Source organism: Vanacampus margaritifer, chromosome 10 (assembly GCF_051991255.1).
Source record: "Vanacampus margaritifer isolate UIUO_Vmar chromosome 10, RoL_Vmar_1.0, whole genome shotgun sequence".
NCBI lineage: Eukaryota > Metazoa > Chordata > Actinopteri > Syngnathiformes > Syngnathidae > Vanacampus > Vanacampus margaritifer.
This window is the reverse complement of record NC_135441.1, coordinates 9,837,681-9,857,966: the sequence shown is the minus strand read 5'-3', so window position 1 is coordinate 9,857,966 and position 20,286 is coordinate 9,837,681. Positions and strand designations below refer to the sequence as shown.

Here is a 20,286-nt window from a genome sequence, read left to right as displayed (position 1 = left end):
ACGATACCAGCATCGGCTGCCCTCTTGTGGCCGTTTTATGATCAGAAAGTAGAAATATGCCATCAATTTCATGCAATTTTAAGGAGAATGTTATATTGGGATATATAGGTGTTTCTTTAAATGTATCCGTCGTTGTTTGGAGGAAATTTTCTGTATCAAAAGTACTAGTGGTATCGGTACATTGACTATTCGAAAGATGAGTACTCATAATGGTATCAGTAAAAAAAAAAAAAAAGTGGTATCAAATATTCCTATTTGTGTTACATGATACTGAACATTAAAGTCATGCATGTATGTTAAAAATGAATGCATAGTAACAGTGTTTTATTATTTCCAAGCAAATGACCCAGAAGACTTTTGTGAATCTGAAACAATCTGCAAATCACATGCAGTTAAATTGCCAAAGTTTATTTAATTTGAATGCTTTCACACTTTTCTTTATAAATGTATGTACAGCAAACTCAGCTCAAAAGTCAGTCAGCTCATGTTTAAATAAGAGGGGAAGGCATCAAAAGCGACCAGAATAAGGAAATATACAGTTAAATCCCTAATTATAAGGCTATACAGTATATTGTTTTGTGCTCTATAGTCTAAAAAAAATAGGGACTTAATGTCATTATCTTGCCAGTGATTTACTGTCTATAGTCACAACTGGAGGTAGGATCCTATAAACATGAAATGTTTTCTAGCACAATATAAACAAGGTGCCAAATAATACATGGAGCTCCCTCTAGGTAAAGTAGCTGTATAACAGAGAGCGAGATACCTACTGTGTATATATATTGTATTGTTTAAAATTGACACTAAAGGAGAATATATCCCATTTGGGTGTATTTGAACTAATAATTATGAACAATGTACATTCGACTCAAATCAATATAACATGTCCCCCCTATTACAAAGGCTTTGGTTTAAAAATGTAGACTTATTGAAATGAACATGGCCGCTACAATCCATTTAACATCTTTAAATAAGGCATCATTCACCATTAGGTCCCACACTGTAATTCATTATGAAGTAACATACATGTGGCGCCACCCAATGAAATAGTTTCTAAATGTTTTCCACAAAGAAAAACCCTGTTCAAGTTTGACCATGTATAGAGATCAGATCACATAATGCATGCATACAAACCACTAACATTGAAATAACAGTTCATCCTGAAATTTAACATTTTCGTCCCAATGGCTGAAGTAAAGCAGATACACCAAACCAAATGAAATGAAAGCGAGGAAATTAATATATTCACCACTTATTATCGTAACATTGTCCCTCTTGATTAAATGATGCTTCAAAAGTGCATCATAGTGGAACAAACGCAATATTATAATCTTTTTTTTTTTATATATATATATCAAGCATCACAAAAACATTTGACCCTGTCAACATTTGTTTTGTGCCAAATAATCAAAGTTAAATATTTAAAACAAAACATGATTTTATTTTTATATTAAATTTATTCAAGTCTCATTTTTTTTCTGAATTAAGCAAAGATTATACAACAAGGCAAGCCTTTTTTGAAAAATGTAATCTTAATGTTAATTTATGGAGAAAACAGACTTTGGTATGACTACTATTATGTGTGTCTACTCTCTCTCTCTCTATATATATATATATACTTATGCCCTTGCAGTAGCAGCGGATTAATGTTATCTTAATTTTCCACATTCTCCCGCGATCAGTCGTGTCTGAGAAGTAATTTTGTTAATCATTGTTTGAAAGAGGATATATGAAAAGTATTAGGGCCACACTGGGGAAAAATACATTGGTAATCTACAAGGGAAAATGTAACCAGATTTATGTTGGAATGTTATAGGAATAAAGTTGGAATATAGAAGAAAATAAAATAAGATTCAAGCTGTAATTTGAACGAGGTCATGTCAAAATTCCCTTAAAAGATTAAATCTCGGTCTGAGAACAGATGCTGGAAACTTGCCATTTTATTACAAGGTAATATTTTTGTCATAACATATGGGGTTGATTGAACAAACCCAACAAAAAGTTACTGTAAAATGCTCCTAATGGCAATAGCATTGATGTGGCACGATATTGTAGAATAGCTTTTAAAACTCATTAAAACTTGTACTGATGTGACATTCTATTTTTAAAATTCTGACTTAACTCAAGTAATGTTTTTAGTTTATTCAGAAAATATTTCCAACTGTATTCTCAGAATTGCATGGCTTGATTCTAACAGCAATAGTATTTTTTCTTTTTAGTGTGGCCCTAATACAATGTACATGACAATGCGAGGTTGGAACCGAGTCCTCCCAGTGAGATCAATTGATACATTGTGTTGATGGGCCAGTGATGGCTGCTACCCCGCAGCACTATCTGATGCCTCGTTTCTATTTCAGACATGTGAGCTGGCTGAAACCACCTCACAATCAATTAATTCCTCATACGTTTTGATTTTCTCTTGCTGTGCTTGCAAATGCATTGGTAACTTTGTCGCTAATCTCTGTGAGCGCAAAATGCAGACAAAGGTCTAAAAACAACGTTTTTAGGCACTAGGAACGACAATGTGCAAACGTGGTTATTAGTATGATCCACATGCCAAAGCTGCGTTTCGACATTGTTTAAATACTCCAATAAAAGAGAAAATAAACAACAAGGCAATGAATCAGATCTGTCACGAGAGGGGTCAGATGAGATCATATTGGAAAATCAAACGTCCCCCTCAGTTTTTCAGTCAACAGTTTCTGTCATTATCTTGCCGGAGCTCATTTTACCAATAGAGTGATGTGGTCATTCTAAGGTCTGTGCTGGCAAAAATGTGTCAAAGAAACAGTTTAAGGCCCGACGTTAAATGGACATTTCAACACAGAAGAAGCACTACGGTTTATATAAGAGTTCTTGGCCCACTTAGGTTGCTGTACGGAAATCCCATCCAAACTAAAAGCAGACGGAAGTCACCTTTACGTTCTTCCTATATTGTGTAATGAACGCTAAACCTTTAAAAAAGCATGTCTTAAGACGCTGGCCGCCACAACTGCATCTACCGATTCTGGAGCATTCCATCCTGCGGCCTCAAGCTTCCTCAAGGGCTGTGGGCTTCTTCAGGTCACGGATCTGCTTGACCAGATAGTTTTTCTCGTCGCAAAACTGCTCGTCCTCTGACCGGTCTGTCTGGAAGTGGCTCAGGAACTCCACCAGCTTGGTTTGGTTCTTCAGCAGGATGTCCAGCACTGGTTGAGTCTTGTTGGGGTTTGCAACAAATACCTGCGACATCCAACAGAGTAGTGTTCATTTTGAAGACTAAACAAAAATATTTTCGTCAACACACATATTTCACCAGACAAAAACTAGACTAGACTAAAACCCTCATTAATAAACAATAAGTCAGTGTGCATTTTCATCGACTAATGAAGGTGAGACGAAAATGTACTTCACTTAATAAAAACTCAACTAAAATCCATGGACATTTTATTTCATGAACAAAGACGAAATTTTGCAAAATCCTGTCCTGTCTCTGCTAATCTGTCACCGTCATGTGACACACACCCTTTCAAATCTGCAGCTAACGAGTGCAACATGCACAAACACATGCAACAGACAGGAGGTGGATTCACAGTGAAAGATTTTTTTTTTAAACTAAATTATAGTTAGAACGTAACATTAATCCAACGGATGTAACGTTCCAACAATAATGCTAATCCGACCGCTAACTAATGCTGGCTAATTTACTAGCTCGTAGCATAGCGCCATAGTAGCCACTTGTTGATATACTGTAATTGTGTGTGAAGTTGTTTTTCATCGAAAAGATGAGAATTTTTTTATGTGAAATAGTTTTAGATCCAAAATGATTGTCCTGACAAAAACTTAGACAGTTTTTTAAAACTAAAAATAGCCAAATAAAATTATGTTTTCATGGACTAAAATATAGACTAAAATGCTAGATTTATAGTCGACTAAAAGTTGCCTAAGTAAAAACTGGATGAGGTTGCCTAACAAGCGTGATTATAGCTGGACCAAAACTGAGACTAAATTTTAAACTGATAAAATTAACACTACAACAAGGAATGTTTGATGTCGTTGGGCATAAGTCCATACATGTTTACTCCTGTTACTATTAATCTTAACTGATCACTTGCCCTTTTCTGTAAATAAAAGACACACATCACTCATTGCTGCATCAGAGAAAAATACCAACCATAGAATTTCTCATACAAGCTGAAAAAGAAAAAAGTTACTCTCACCTTAAAAACATGGAATGCTTCAAACTGGATGTTGCGACTGTTATCTCTTAGCATGTTCATCATCAGCTTTAAGTTCTCTGCTCGGCTGATGTACTTTGTCATCACTGTGAAGTTGTGTCTATCCAGCAAAAGTTCACCCAGGAGCTGAAAATGCGTTTCCAGTCGTAATTTGTAGGGGCAAATATTGACACTGCTTTGATTCATGTTACAGTTGTGAAGGCAGTACCTTTAAAGACTGTCGTTTGGTGACGTAATTGTCAGAATGCAGGAGCTTCTCGTATTCTGTAAACACCTTGCAGACATTTTTTAAAGGAATATTAGATCAAGTCACAATGTTATTTCTGTGGTGGAAATGTGAGCCTTTACCCGGTCATAATTGTTCTCCAAGAAGTCAGCGCACATAAGCTTATGCCTCGTGAGAAGATCCTGCCAGCGGAAAATCAAGTTGTTAAAGGAACTGCAATATAATGCTTAACAGACAGGATATATATATTTTTTTTTTAACTGTCGTAACATTACCTTGAATGATGCAAATGCATCTGATGCGATGTCAAAGGTGGAGAGCTCCACATATCGGAAGAAACAGTAGAACTCTTCAGAGAAGAGGATCGTCCTAGCTAAGGGCTCATGGCGTAGACATTCTCGCAGCATCATTCCGCAGTTCAGAGCCACTTCTGCACTCTCATATCTGGACAGATGGAGACAAACAAGTCAGGTCTAGTCGTTTCCATCTGCACAATATCATACCTGCAATAGCCTTATTTATTCTGGGAATCAAACCAATAATGTGCAATGCATAATTCCACTCTACAGTAAATTCTCACAAAACCGCAAAAAGTCAAACCGCTGATTGGATGTCAGCACACCTCGTGGACTTCAGCAACTCTTCTGCACCATAATATCTAAGGATTATTTTAACATGTTTTGCATGTTCTTCGTCATATTTGGGATTCTACGATAGAAGCATACCAGGGAGGAAGAGTGATGATCATTAAATGCATGCAAATGAATATGGCAATTGACAGCATGGGTTATTATTAGCCAGTCTTATAATACTGCATTATTTGATTGAGGTCATACAAAGACAGTAGCCTCAGCTGACTAACTCAATATAAATTGGAAATCCACAATGCACAACCGTTTTTACAATCAAGATGGCCTTATTTGAGTTTGAGTTTTACAGTTATAAAACTAACATTTGACAATCATTCTTTTCAATTACATGTCGAACGCACAAGTAAATGAACAAGTTCAAGCTCGCTCTCTGGGAGTTGTTGGAACATATTCTTTAGCATAGCTTTAAAATTTGCAAGGCAAGTCATCGTGTCAGAAACATTATCATGGTGTGAATATAACTGGCTAAACTACTCTTAACACTCTTGTTTCTGATGTGAATCAAACAAGAGGGACTTACCCTTTTAAAAGCATGAAGAGAATCTGTTGGTGTGTAGAGATGTATTCTACCGTCGGAGTACGTGTGCCAATCTGCCGTCTCACGATATTACTGAACAGATGAACCACATCCTTCTTCCCCTGTGCAAAAATAAATTAATAATAACTTGGTTGTGCGGCTTGGTTGAGATACATGTTGGCATTTCTGATTTATCGCTCACAAAACAATACTTTTTGTGGACACAGTAAAGCAATGGGTGCATGCCCCCTACCTCAAAGTCGATCCTTTGCAAATTAGCAATGAGTGAGATGAGAAGGTTGGTGTTGTACAGCTCCTGTGCAAGCTGAGCCACCGCTTCGGTCTGAGGCTCCTTATCACCTGTCCCACAAAGTACCTCCTTCAGGGAAGCTAGATTTTTTGAAGCTTCCTCTGCCACCTGAGAAGTGCACAGTTAAATTAAGAGACATTAATTTCCAAGTCAAAACAATTCAAATGTTTTTTTTATTTCCCAACTATCACCTTTTCACACTTTTTACTTTCCCCAGCGTCCAGCTTTTCCATATATGCCACATTCTCCTTCAAACTCCTCACAATTTCTGCTGGACTCTTCTGAGACTTTCCGAAAGGAAAAGGCATGACTGAATGAGATGATCCAAGCCCTGTCAGAATAGAAATACAATTGTGACGAACATCAGGAAATGGTTGCAAAACGCACACCTGAGGAAATAAGGCCACGGCGACAGTAGGTTAGCTGATTTTAGTGGTAAATCGACAATGGCTAAGACCAGATCAACACATCTAGCAAGCGACGACATAAACTTCATCTGGAACTTAACTTCTTAAAAGTTAAAACAGTTGTCGCGGGTGTCGACTCAAACGTCAGAACTACAGCAATGTTCGTCGCCAAAGTTTAGCTAGCTTGTGACCTAGTGGCAAGTAACGAGCAATCTCCAAAACTACGCGGAGAGTGAACACGACAACCAACATACCAAACACGGATTAAAGATTCTCAAGTGTCAAAACTTACCGACCAAATGCGAAAGTTGGAGGAAGCCTGGTGGCTAAACGTTAGCTAGTAGGCTAACAGTTGTTCTTACTTTCCTTTTCTCACTGTTAGTTTGCGTTTAAATGTAACCTTATCTCAGATCACTAGCTTTATATGCTCGACTCGTTACAAAATGCGGCTACAATATTCTCTGATGGACGACCATAGTAGCGGTGCTAATTTCTGTAAACCTCGCTACTCTTGACCGGCTGTCACCTAACTAGCTAGCTGCCTAGTTTAAAGGAGATGGCTGGCCTGACTGACAACTTCATTTCCCTGTTGTCTAGTGTGCAGTTGCAACCCTCGTCCTCTCCTCTCTCCCCTCTCCCCTCTCCCCTCTCCTCTTGCCGGGGGGCATGTTTTGCCCATTCAGTGACTGACATCGATTTTAGCCAATCGTGTTAAGAGTACGGTAGATTTCTGGAACCGCCCCCTTTTTACGAAAGTTTGTTTTTATGAATTACTTCGTTTTGTTTGGGCGGATGAATTCATCACTAATGTAACAGTAATGGGCTATAATAGAAATTAAGTACATCTAAATCCGATTGTCTGGTTAAACGAGTACATAACAGTTGTAGTAGGTGTGGTGTGTGATACTGCATATTTTTTAACCTGCTAACATTTATTTATTTATTTGTTTGTTTGTTTATTTATTTATAAAGCTATATTTTTTAATCAAAGAAGAAAATACCGCATATTATTGTGGAATCAACCTAATACCAAAAATACAGGGCCATTAAAGTAGGAGCATCATCAAACTGCTAAATCTCAATTAATTTTCACGATCTCTAATTAAGTGTTTCTATGATGTTTGCTATATTATTATTATTATTATTATTATGAAATAGTGAAATGCCAGGGAATAATTAGGGTAAACCTTACTGTTCTAAATACTCTGTAGTGCTTTTTACCCATTTACTCATGTCTGGAGTTTCTTTCTTAAACAGAGTGCACAAAATGACCACCAGAAAACAAATAATTTTCCAGGTACTGTTCAGAAACCGCTGTACAAAAATTAGAACAAAGTTCTTGATTCATTGTACTTCTTTTCTGTATTTTTTATTTTTTTTTACGTAGCCTGCTGTTCAAGGCTATCTATCACTACACAAAAAATATTATCAAATATTTAAAACTTGTTGTTTTTTCATGTACAATCATGCATTCAGGGAATCCAATACAAAAAGAAACCAACATTTTTGAAAAACTGGCATAAATGTAACAAGTGTAAACAAATAAAACGATAACTAAACTTTGTCAATCCACGAGAAGGATGTGTGCAAAACGTTTAGACGGCTGCCGCTGCACCACCACAAAGTCCCCGATTTGGACAATTCCCCGTATACCCTAAAATACTGTGCAAATAAGATGGCTCATTTCTTCTCTGGTATTTTGAACACCTCACTGGAGTCATGCCATGTGCTAGCCTGCTTCAAAGAAGACTGTCTCGGACACAAAGACCATCAGTACCAGAGCTCCTCAGAGCTGTGTATACTTTCCCACTGGCTCTTCTCTCTATACTACATCACTTACTGCACCTCCAGCCGTCAGTCCGTAAAACTGATCAAGTTTGTGGACAACACAACCCTCATAGGTAATGAGTCTGCCATACAGGAAGGAGGAGTACTGGGTTGTATATACCAAGAAAACTAAGGAGATGAACATGGATTTCAGGAAGGTCACAACCCCATGGTGCCACTTCCCCCTGGGCACAACCATCCTCAAGTCAAGTTGGAGCTGGCCATCAGCTCATTCTTCTAAAAGTCTCAGCTGAGAACGTTCTTCCTACAGCAGCTGAGGAAACTCAAACTGCCAGCCATGTTGGTGCAGTTCGACACGGCCATCATTGAGTCCATCCTCACGTCCTCCATCACCATGTGGTACGCTGGTGCCACTGCTCGGGATAGGCACAGATGGCAGAGCACTACGCGTGCTGCTAAGAAGACGATCGATCGGCTGTAAACTGCCATTCAGGAATGACTACATCTCCAGGACCTGGAGATGTGGAGGTTGGATTACGACTGACCCCACACACCTCGGTCACATTGTTCAACCCTCTGCCCTCAGAAAGGAGGTTCATGCAGACTGTAGTCTCTTGCATGAACATAATCTTCAGACTTATGAATGCAAAATAAACCTGTATCACTTAAAACTTCACACCTACACTTGATATATTTTGCTCATTGTATGTTTTTTTTTCTTAGTCTATTTATATTTAATTTCTATTATTACCATTCATGTTTCATGTTGCACCACTGGACCAAAAAAATAGTTGTGAATTAAACCTTTAGTCAGGCCGTAAGAAGTTAATAAATGCGAAAAATAAAATGAAATAAATTCATTAAGAAGCATAAGTATGTGATGTGATTATGATATGATGTTGTTGGTATTAAGGGGTGGTTTATCGGTTATGTGACCCTTCTGAAGGCCCAGGTACCAAATGCACAGCTTGCCACTGATCTTTTTAATTTATGAATTCTATTAATTGAATTTAACAACTGAAATAAATGAGAAGTTTTTACCATAATTAACCTGTATACAGTTTGCTACTCCCCATTAAAGTTAATCAACTTGGTGTAAGATTATGATTTCAACATGAATGTATGGTTCCCTGCAGTGACTATGGTTTCACATACAACGTACTGTAACGATAAAGTGTCTTGCATCCGCGTTGTGTGCGAAATCACATTTTCACATCTCCAGAGACCAGAATGCAAATCGTCACCGATACTTTTATTCTGAAACTCACATCCGGAAGTAGCGAGTGTAAGGCCTTGGTAGCTAGCTTAACCGTAGTTGAGTGAGGAAAGCACACGATCACTTGAGAAGGACGGGGAAAATTCAGTCACCACTCGCCACACTTTCCTTATTTAACATCTTGGCGCCGTAAGATAATAGTTGTCAGGTAAGATTTTTGTATCGCGGGCTCGCGAGACAGCCAGCGTGTTCCGTGGCCTGCTGTGGTTCGAGGCCGTTGTGCTGGCGCTCAAGCCAAGCTGCTCTCTTCTCAGGGATACATCACGTATGGCGCTCTTTGCTTTCGAAGCGGTTTGCAAAGACCCGCGCCTGTCATGACAATATCCCTCATTTAAAGGGAAATATTCGCTGCTTTTCCGCTTCCCACCACCACCGAAACAAAAAGTCCTCTTTTCAGACCTTGGCCTTTTTATTTTTTAAACTGGGGCCTTGTGAAACATTTCGAGGCGTTGAAACGTTCCCAGTTCCAAAAAAATCACCAGTTTATAGCTAGTTTGTCGGAGAAGGAGATACACACCCCCTTTAATTCAAAACTTTGTGGGGAGAAATCTGGGGGAGTTTCCTCGTTTCATGAGCAGCAGCCATTCCTCACATTGTTCGCCGTACAATATGTTGAAATGTTCATTTATGAGGATTGTTTGGCGAACAGTTGACTTTGTAATAAGACTTATTTAAATGTCGTTTACATGGGCTTATTGTGTTTACACACCGATGTAGCCGCCGCAGTGAGGCGATGGTGGCTCTGCTATCATGGCAGTAATGGCTCGTTCTAGGCGTCGCAGTACATTGTTTGTCTTAAGAAAAAACAAAACACTTATTTTGACGTTATTATTGAGTCTCATCTTGAAATGTTCCCGTCTATTACATTCATCGAGGCCGCTGAGCAGCTTTTTAATCACACCATCCCTGAAAATAATGCACACATTTAGAGGTTGAGATGACCCTTGTTGGCAGAAGTGGTTTTAATTTTCACATAAATGTCAAATTAACATGTAATGTTAATCTATAATTAAATATGAATGTTTTAAAATAGTAAAATTAATCACGTAATGTTTACAAAAAATATCTATTTTTAAAGGGTACCCTGTTCTAGAATGGCCCATTTTCCATAGAATCATATTTTTTACTGAGAATGGATGCAAAAAATGAGTCAGATTTGGTACATATACAGTGCACATAAATACCGAGAAGATAGTGTCAGCACAGTGTATTGCATCATTTCTGAAATGTATATGCGCAGCGCAGGTAGTCATCATGTACACTGTGTATAAGATATAATTGGTTTGATCCTGATTTTGCCTAATCTAACATAGTTACACTTATAGTGACCACTGATGTTGCATTCACAGGCCTCTGCTGTGCCGATAGAATAAACTACCACTGCCATTATACACAAGCAATTTTTCTTATTTAGTAATTTGACAATTTTTTTTATTCATACTTAATTATATGTCACAAATGTACTACGTGATGTCTGTTATGGAAGAAGTGATGATTCAGCATCTGTGTGGACCACAAACATCTCAAGTCTGTCTTTTGGATGCAACACTCCAATTTTGCGTTCTTTCATCGCTTTTTATAGTTTCGTATTCTAGTTGGTTTCTACTTCCAGTTGCATGTTTGACTCTTTTCCCCTGGCTTCAGTTCATCAACTCATACTGTGGTTGAAGCAGTTTTACTGATGAGTATCATGTCTTAAATCTGTCTAATCCAGTTGGTTTTTTTTACTACCATTGTTTGATTTTCATTAGGAAGTCATCCGCTCTCAGCGCTCCAGATCATGTCTGGGCAGAGGAAAGGTGCTGCGGCTCGCCTGCTTAAATGCGCCTTTTGTCGAACCAGCCGGGAAAAGGAGTGCGGGCGGCTGCTATTGTCTGACAGCCAGAAGGTGGCAGCCCATCACAAGTGCATGGTGAGCAGAGCACAGTGGTCTTTTACTTGTAGCATGTGACTCGAGAAAGTAAGTTCACCCTCATTTGGCAACATTATTGCATAATTCTGCCCAGAGGGAATCTTTTATGTTTTTTATTCAGTCACTGTGTAAATTTATTTATTTATTTATTAATTAATTATTTTTACACATGTTTTCTAACCTTGGATTCGCAAACATGTTTTTGATGAATATGAATGTTAGTAAATGTAAAAGCTACTGTGTACCGTGCAGAAAAATATGTGGTTCATTCTTATGTGGATTATGATCCGAGATATAAATGATAAATTACAATATCATTATTGATGCTACCATTACTGATGGGATTTAAAACTTAAAAAAAAAAAAAATATATATATATATATATATATATATATATATATATATATATGTGTGTGTAAAGAAAGAGAGTTGACGCTTATGGCTATTGACAATAACAGACATTTAAACAAATTATAGTTCTGGTTAAAAGTGTTGCCATGAATTTCATGATGATTTTGTTATCACGTGATTGTTACGTCTTTGCTATCCGTGTGGTGTGCCTTGTTCACTTTGTTGAGTGTGCTGTTCCTGCTGTGCGTGCCTTGGTCTCTTAAGGGCAGTGTGGTGCACACATGCAGACACCACCACCTACAACAGGCACAAAAGAGCAAAAAAACTAAAGTCGAGATTGAACCTTATTAATTAACCCATGGGCAGTATTTTTATTTTGAAATGGCTTGGTCAAAATAATCAAAAATCCCAAAACGGGTCATAATACCACCTTGGGGTTGTATTTTAAGTCATTTTGTAATGTATTTTATTGTGAAAAGTGGAGTAGGAAGCGGTACGCTTTTATATCAATTTTCTGCACCCCGCTGCACTTTGAACACAAACAAGTCACCAATTAACAAAGCTGCTACAAGCAGGTATTTTGGATGTGATAAAGGAAAACATGCTCAAATTAATCTCCCGATTATACAAAACTACACTCACTTAACATTGGACCAAACCCAATTTGTTATCACTTCATTTTTTTTTTCTTAGCATTTGTTATGTGAGTAGAATGTGGTTTGGCATTGTCTCAGATTGGTCTTCACTGGTTAGATGGAAACCTACTTAGTTATTTTGCACTTCTTGATAAAAAGAAGAAGAGAGAGATAGAGAAAAAATGGTATGTCTCTACTATAAGTGTGATATGTCCAAATAGGTTGTCTTAGCTTTATTTTTCCTGTCATTGTTTTTAATAAAGTCACTGACAATATATGAACTGGGGAGCTGTTTTGCTTTTGATGGTGGATACAAGCACAAATAATGTTGTTTCTCATGTTTGTGGCCTAGCTTTTCTCCTCTGCCCTGGTCTCATCGCACTCAGATAATGAAAACATTGGAGGGTTTTCTGTTGAAGATGTAAAGAAGGAAATCAAAAGAGGAAACAAACTGGTGAGTAATTTTTAACACAGCATTAACAAAGGTGGTTTGAGGTGGTTGAGATGTTGGACAGAGCATACATACCTTGTGAGACCTTAGTGTCTTGTACATCATGATAGTGCAGCGAAGCCAGTGTCAAACAATTAACTCGTTTTAAGACTTTTAATTGTCGTATTGTGCATTTTTGTGAATTGTTTGTGAGAGAAAAAAAGCAAATGGCCCAATCAGGGTGGGTGACGTCAGCCCCTGCGCATCCTGACTATAAGTGAATCTCGCTTGCGCAAAAGGCGCCTTTGGCTGATTTGACCGCCACCGTGTAGTTATATGTGTAAACGTTGCACTCAGAGAGAGATGTGTGGCCCTGTGAAAAAAAAAAAAACCCTCTTAGGCCGGGACCCAGGTCCACTCCTCAGGATGTTTTTTTTGTTAACTTTTTTTGTTTTACTATGATTTCCTGTTATCTCAAACCTTGGGCCATCACAAGTTGATAGGGACCACCCCAACTTGGGGCCCTTTGGTCATAGGGGCCCAAAAAACACCCCTTTTGGGAAAAGCTTCTGGCAAAATAGTGTCATTGCAAATGTCAAGGTACAGCAACTGCATAAATGGTCAGAAAACTAACATTTTGCACGATGTATCCTGACACATGGGGGAATTAGCAGGAAAATAATCATAGGCTTCCTGTATTTCAATTCTCAAATATCACCCTCAACATACCCTAAAAGATAAAAAAAAATTAAAATAAAAATGTCTCTCTGCCTGACAAATTACCATCAAAAGGGATCTATTTCAAACATTTTATTATACATCTCACTGCCTCAAATGTATATTAAAAACTTCCCACATTTATAACCTTCAATTTAAGTCCAAGATGAGTTTTCTATCTTAAGTATTAGAGAAGCTATGACCAAAATACTCCACTGTACCTAAATTGGAAAAAAACGGAAAATTCCAGAATTCCAATTCCAAATAGGATTAAGCTATTTTTCTGCAGCTAAGTACAATCTTAAACAATATTTGAAACATGGGTTATGTAGTACTATACTATCAAAAATTAATAATGTTATGTCCCCAGAGCACCAGGTGGACCAGGGTATCAAGGCGCAACATTAAACATGATCACACAAAATCTGGGAACCAAATAGGAGATTAAAAAAAAAAAAAGTACAAGATCCTGACAATGAATAAAAATGCCTTGTAAAGTTCCACTTTTTTTTTTTTTATCTTGAATGCTCGCTATACTAATAATAACAACCAGGAGACTGAATATTGACTGTTTACTGGATGCAAGAAAGGTGTGGAGCCTTATCTGCTGAATGCGGAAGGTCTGCTCTATTAAAAATGTTTTTTTCAACATCCATCCATAGTCCAATAAATGTAGCAAAGATGTTCAAATTTTCGCAAAAAGTTGTTCTTGACAGCATTAAAATTTTTAACATTTAAATTTGCCATCACTTCGTCTACCACACCCCCCCAACCTGTTTGACGAGCGCCCGACGAATATTAATGAGAAAATTTTGGTCCAAGTGCTTCTCACCTTTTTCACCCCTGAACCGTTTTCATGCCTGAACCTAGCTGATCTGGAGCTGTTTTGCAAGGAGGAATGGGCAAACATTTCAGCCTCCCGACTGGCTAGAGACACACCCCAAGACCTGAAGCTGTAATTGCAACATAGGGGGGTGGTGGGGCTGAATACTTTTGCACACCCTACTTTTCAGTTTTTTAGTTATAAAACAAGTTTGAAACAAGATAGACACTTTGTTTCACTTCAATATTGTGTGCTACTTTGTGTTTAACTTTCACATACAATTTCAATAAAATATATTTATGTTCGTGCAAGTTAGAACCACTATGGTTTGAGGGTGACATAATCCCCAAAGCCACAGGTGTCAGAATCCGGTCCTCGGGGCCTGAGTTCAATTTTATGGTTAAGATGCACTCTATTTGATATTTCTCCATTTGGCTACACAGAATGTTTATCTATTGTTAAGAAATGTTCACAAGTCATTTTTATTCCATGTCCGGATCTTGTTCTAGATAGAAAGCTCATCTGGGACTTAAATTGAATTTTTTTGTATTTTTAAAATACATTTGCGGCAGTGAGATGTTTAATAAAATGTTTGAAATGGATCACTTTTGATGGTAATTTGTGAGGCGGAGAGACATTTTTTGATCTTTTAGGGTATGTTCAGGGTGATATTTGAGAATTGAAATACAGGAAGCCCATGATTATTTTCCTGCTAGTTCTGCCATGTGTCAGGAAAACTCTGTGCAAAATTTTAGAGTTTTCTGACCATTTATGCAGTTGCTGTACCTTGTCAAATTTCTCCAGTAGCTTTTCCCAAAAGGGGTGTTTTTTTGGCCCCTGTGACCAAACGGCCCTGAGTTGGGGGTGGTCCCTATCAACTTGTGATGGCCCAAGGTATGAGATAACAGGAATTCATAGCCCAAAAAAGGTAACAATAAACATCTTGAGGAGTGCACCTGGCTCCCGGCCTATCTGATTTGGGCTCTTTCCTCCACATCAATACTGCAAATTTTCCAAAAATATATTTGCGGTATCAAGGGCTACTCAGTCATATGCCCTTAAAACTGACATCATCCCCTACTCCCTGCTCCCACCTTATGGCACCTCTGCTTGCACATGAATGATAAAAGTGGTAAATTTACGAATAAAACTACAACAGGAGTCTAGATTTATTCCTTTCTGTGTTTGAAGTCTAAATATTCTTGACTTAAGCCCTCGAGTAGCAGGCGTAGCTCAGTCTGGAACGTCAAAGCAGGGACGGTTAACACCTGGATAAAGTGCTTGAGTCCAATAAAAGCGTTAATATAGCCAACTAAAATTGACATGTCTAAGCCTCGTGAATGTTGTTTGCTCAAAATGCAGCTTTTAATCATTTTTGTGTGCGTCCTGGTAACTTACACTCAGTTAAAAATGGCAATAATATGATTGTTTGTAGCAACATGAAAAATAAACATTTTTTATGAATTTCATGTGTTCATCAACCAAAACCTAATTGTATTGGAAAGCCTTACTTTTTGTGGCAAATATTTAACTACTCAAATTAATGTTCCACTCATTAATTACGTTTATTACTAATTTCATTTCAGGGGTAGAATTGAATGATTGAGTTTAACTAAGGATGTGATCAATTTTAGCAGAGGTGGCCGGCAAAATATTAACACTTAAGAGAGTGGCAATATATCACCGCTGTCTTTGCCATTTAAAATATATTTTGTGGGGTCTATATAATTACATTCTATTTGGTTGTTGCTATTTCCAATGTCTATTGTCAAAACATAATGTAGGATTGATGATTTTTATTTTGTCTTTTTATTATACTGAAAAGGTGTTACAGTGTGTTTGGTGCATACTGTTTATCTGTTTGTTTGTTTTTGGGGTGGGGGGTTAGTAGTATTTGCAAATTTGTTTTAGTAGTACTAAAGTGTGATAATGCAATAACAGTGAAAATATTGGTCATGATAAATATGAAATTTTCCATGTACTGTATTTTTATCTCCAGTTAAAACATCCATTCATCCATATTTGGGTGAACTCGAGACTTTCACAGCTGACACTGAGCTAGAGGTAGGGTAAACCCTAGACTGGTTGGTTGCCAGCCAATTTCAGATATCTACAAAACACTTGGTTAATAAAGTTAAAGAAGGTTTTATGACAGAACTGATGGGGTTTTTTTTCCTATGGGGAAAAAATGTCCTGAAGTCAGATAAAATCATCACTGGCATCACAAAATGTGCTGTCGTTTACCTTGGAGATTACCATGTAGTTGTTTTTGAATGCATCAAAGGATGAAACTGTGTGGTTGCTGGCCCCTAAGCAACTAGTTTCTTTCACTATGGCATTTTTTTTTAAAGACAAATTGTAGTTTGAATCTTGCAACATTACAGTCATGCCCACTGGGGGTGCTGTCTCGCTATAATTACCTGACTAACGTTTCATTAACATTACTTAAGCCCATGAAAATGGCATTAGTAAAATGAAAGAAATGTGTTTTTTATTTTGAAAATAATAATAAGAGCTCCACATACCGCTACAGATGTGTTCGTCATGTCACCGGCCGGGAGCTACGATTGGCTGTGACGTGAATACGTGCCGGAGGACTTACCACTATTACTGCGCTGTAAAGGACAAAGCCCAGGTTAAAGAGAATGCGTCACAAGGAACCTACCTGTAAGTCACTTTCCCTTTTGACTCCATTAGACCATCTGAAGAATGGATATTTTCATGAAACTATTGAACTACTATTTGCTCCCAATTGTAGAGTTTACTGCCGCAAACATCGAGACGCTTCTCGAGATGGCATTGAAGGTAAATCTGTCTACAATGTAATAACATTTTTCTATTTAACATGCCAGATCCATGCACTTTTCCCTACACTTGTACAACATTCACATGAGTAAAACTTCAAATGGATGCATTTTTTTTTTTTAAATAAAGGTTTCTTTCTCTCTGATGTTTTGTTTGTTTTCAGATGAAGAGGAAGGCGTGGCCAATGACTCAGACGCTTCGCCGCCACAAAATAGGGGCAGAGGAAGGTTTGAGAAAGGAAGAACCAAGGTTCGTGGCCAATCAGAAGACACGCGCTCCACTTCCTCACAGGCTGCAGACGAGGAGACTTCCTCACACGTAAGCCTGCGCACAAAGACATTTTCAGTGTGGCTTGATTGAATTTGGCCTCTCAGTGGTCTACTGTGTGTTGCAGAGGGAGAGGTCGCCTCTTCGGGCCAGTCCGGGTGATAGCGGCCAGCGCTGTGGCTTTTGCCATGCTGGTGATGAAGAAAATGAAACGAGGGGTGTGCTTCATACCGATAACTCCAAAAAAGTGGCTGCTCACTATAAATGCATGGTAAGGTCTGTGCGAGCGAGTGCGCATGTGTGTGGAGCGGGAGAAGGGGACAGACCTGTTGCTGCGATGAATTTAAGTGTTGCAAATGTACTGTGATATTGAATCTTCTGTTCTTGATTTACAGCTTTTTTCGTCTGGGACAGTTCAGCTGACCACCACATCACGCGCCGAATTCGGGAACTTTGATGTGAAAACCGTAATCCAAGAGATTAAGAGGGGGAAAAGAATGGTTAAAAGATTTTCTCTACCCAGCGTTTGATCAATTGCTCTGGAATTTGCCTGTTATCATCTAATGCGAATTTGTGGTTGTCTTGTTGTATTTGAAGAAATGCACACTTTGCACCCAGCTGGGTGCAACCATTGGATGTGAGATCAAAGCTTGTGTGAAGACTTACCACTATCACTGCGGTCTGCAGGACAAAGCAAAGTACATTGAGAACATGGCACGTGGAATCTACAAGTGAGCACTACTCTCACCAGTCTTATTTCTAGTCTAGTACAAGTCAAATGCTTGCACAGTCCATTCTTTTATTGAGCCGCAGCTTTGTGGGGTACGCATTCGTATTGTTCTGTGTTAGTTACAACTCCTCCGTTATTTCAGACTGTATTGTAAGAACCACAGTGGCAATGAGGAGCGGGATGAGGAAGATGAAGAACGAGAGAATCGCAGTAGAGAAAGAGCAGCGATTGACCACGGAGGAACACCGTCAATGCAAGTGAATGGCAATTAGTTACAATGTAAGTATTTCAAGTCCATAAAGCATTCAAGGAAGTTTTCTTTGCCAGGATGGCCCATTTTTCTCTCAAAAACAGCTTTTGGCTATGTCCACACTGCAACTCAATTCTGATTTTTGTTTTGGAGAAATCAGTAAATAACTAACCACTTTTGTAATACATCTTTGTGCTCTGCAAATGCACATTTAAAAATGTGTTTTTAACTCGTTCACTCCCAGCCATTTTCACTGAAGCAACCTCCTTTGCTCCCGGCTGTTTTACTGGATTTTGACTTAAAGATTAGAGACTGTTCTTTCATCAGGAATTTTTTTTTATATTTCTGTCTGTTTCCGTTTTGCAGCAATTATTATTAGAATGTAGCTAAGTTTCATCATTATTCACAAATATTTTTAAAACAGTGGAGGAACGAGCTTTTTGCAACATGGCCCTGGTTGATTTCTTATATTCTGCTGCCACCTGCTGGAGGTTTTTGTAATTACTAACATTGCTTCACCCGTTTTATGCAGTTCAGAGGCTGCATCAAAGCCTTATGTATGCTCTAGCATAAAAATATATATATATATATATAAATACGTCTTTGGGACACTTAAAACATTTACGATAGAATGTAATCATACGTTTTTGTGAGCAAGTTAGTTAATAACCTGGTTGATTTGACTATTTTGCAGGTTCGATGGAAATGCAAACAGCAAACCTTGTGGGAGAGCTATGCGTTTTTCTACAAAATCTCACCCTACTCTTAACGTTGTGGTCTTTCGTTTCCCATAAACTGTCCTCAACACCTTGCCTTCCCAAATAAATGAATGCACTGCATTGAGACTAGATGAGCTTTTCACGCACTGGTGGTACCTACAGAGCATGGACTCCTGCGGAATTGTGAAAAGCCAAAGGATAACTTTCACAAAGAGTTATGGACATATCTTAAACTTTTTGTGCTACTGTCATGAATAAGAGCTGGATAGACTGAAGTTATAATTGTCATCCCACAGACTACTACTACACATGGTGAACCCATATTCGTCCTTTTCCCTTACTGCAATATCTGTCACCAGTCTCTACCAAGTTGTGCAGTTTTATCTTTTTTTCTTTCTTTTTTTAATCATATCTTTCAGAATCTCTTCATGTTAGCCTTTCTTTCTTCATATGTAATACATTTGCTACTGTGTAATCATCATGAGTAATTTTGAATGTGTGGATTTCTGATGGTCACAAGTCCAAGATTTACTGGCATGCACTTGCATTTGTCCACATTTGATGGTGGATTCTTGTTTTTCTGTTTAGCCGCTAAAGAGCTCAGTACACAGCTCTTCAGGAAAGTTGGCTTGACTTTGTTTGGTGTGATGTTACATGTATCTCTACAAATGTATCCAATCGTTTTTGGAAATAGAACATGTTTTTGTATTTTACATGTTTACTGAAAAACGTGGTCTTATTTGAGTGTAAAAAAAAAGAAGCAAGATTTACTTCTCGTATAGCTGGCAACTCGGTGTTCCGCTTCCAAGAGAGGAATGTCACACCAGCCAAAGTATCATGAAGTCACTGTGTATCTTTGTGAATTTAGTTTTACATTCTTGATCCTGACTGAAGCTTATCTTGCTCACATGGAACATTCATTCTGCCTTTTTAGTATTTTCAATAAATTAATTTGTGCATTTAATTCATGTAAATGCACAGATTTCTTTTTGCACATTTGTTTTCATTATTCAGTGCAACACTTGAATTGTGCAGTTTTCTATTTTTCAAATTTCTAGTTCATGATAGTAAAACAGCGAAAGGCTGGCCGATACCAGTACCAATACCTTGAAATAGGTCATTATTACAATTTTATAGACAAATAATACTGATTATAAGTACCTCTGCAGAGGTGCTAATGCTCCTTGCAGCACTCAATGAGAGCATCGCTGCCACCTACTGTAGTGGATGTGCAATTATGATTTATTCTAGTAGCG

General features: G+C 38.0%; 2 protein-coding genes across 2 annotated transcripts; one reads left to right on the top strand and one right to left on the bottom strand.

The window, feature by feature from the left end:
• Positions 1-392: 392 nt before the first annotated feature.
• Positions 393-6,953, bottom strand: cab39l1 (calcium binding protein 39, like 1). Its single transcript, XM_077578418.1, has 9 exons — positions 6,620-6,953; positions 6,112-6,251; positions 5,864-6,028; positions 5,614-5,732; positions 4,719-4,887; positions 4,566-4,625; positions 4,426-4,491; positions 4,200-4,343; positions 393-3,222 (listed from the first exon to the last, which is right to left on the bottom strand). Exons 2-9 carry the CDS (start codon positions 6,226-6,228, stop codon positions 3,031-3,033), a joined length of 1,032 nt encoding a protein of 343 aa, XP_077434544.1. The 5' UTR covers positions 6,229-6,251; positions 6,620-6,953; the 3' UTR covers positions 393-3,030.
• A 2,425-nt stretch (positions 6,954-9,378) lies between these two features.
• phf6 (PHD finger protein 6) lies at positions 9,379-20,024 on the top strand. Its single transcript, XM_077578977.1, has 11 exons — positions 9,379-9,539; positions 11,143-11,303; positions 12,642-12,743; positions 16,793-16,926; positions 17,018-17,064; positions 17,228-17,382; positions 17,459-17,602; positions 17,727-17,831; positions 17,929-18,062; positions 18,204-18,340; positions 19,006-20,024. The coding sequence occupies exons 2-10, from the start codon at positions 11,172-11,174 to the stop codon at positions 18,331-18,333; spliced, it is 1,083 nt and encodes a 360-aa protein (XP_077435103.1). The 5' UTR covers positions 9,379-9,539; positions 11,143-11,171; the 3' UTR covers positions 18,334-18,340; positions 19,006-20,024.
• The last annotated feature ends 262 nt before the right edge of the window (positions 20,025-20,286 follow it).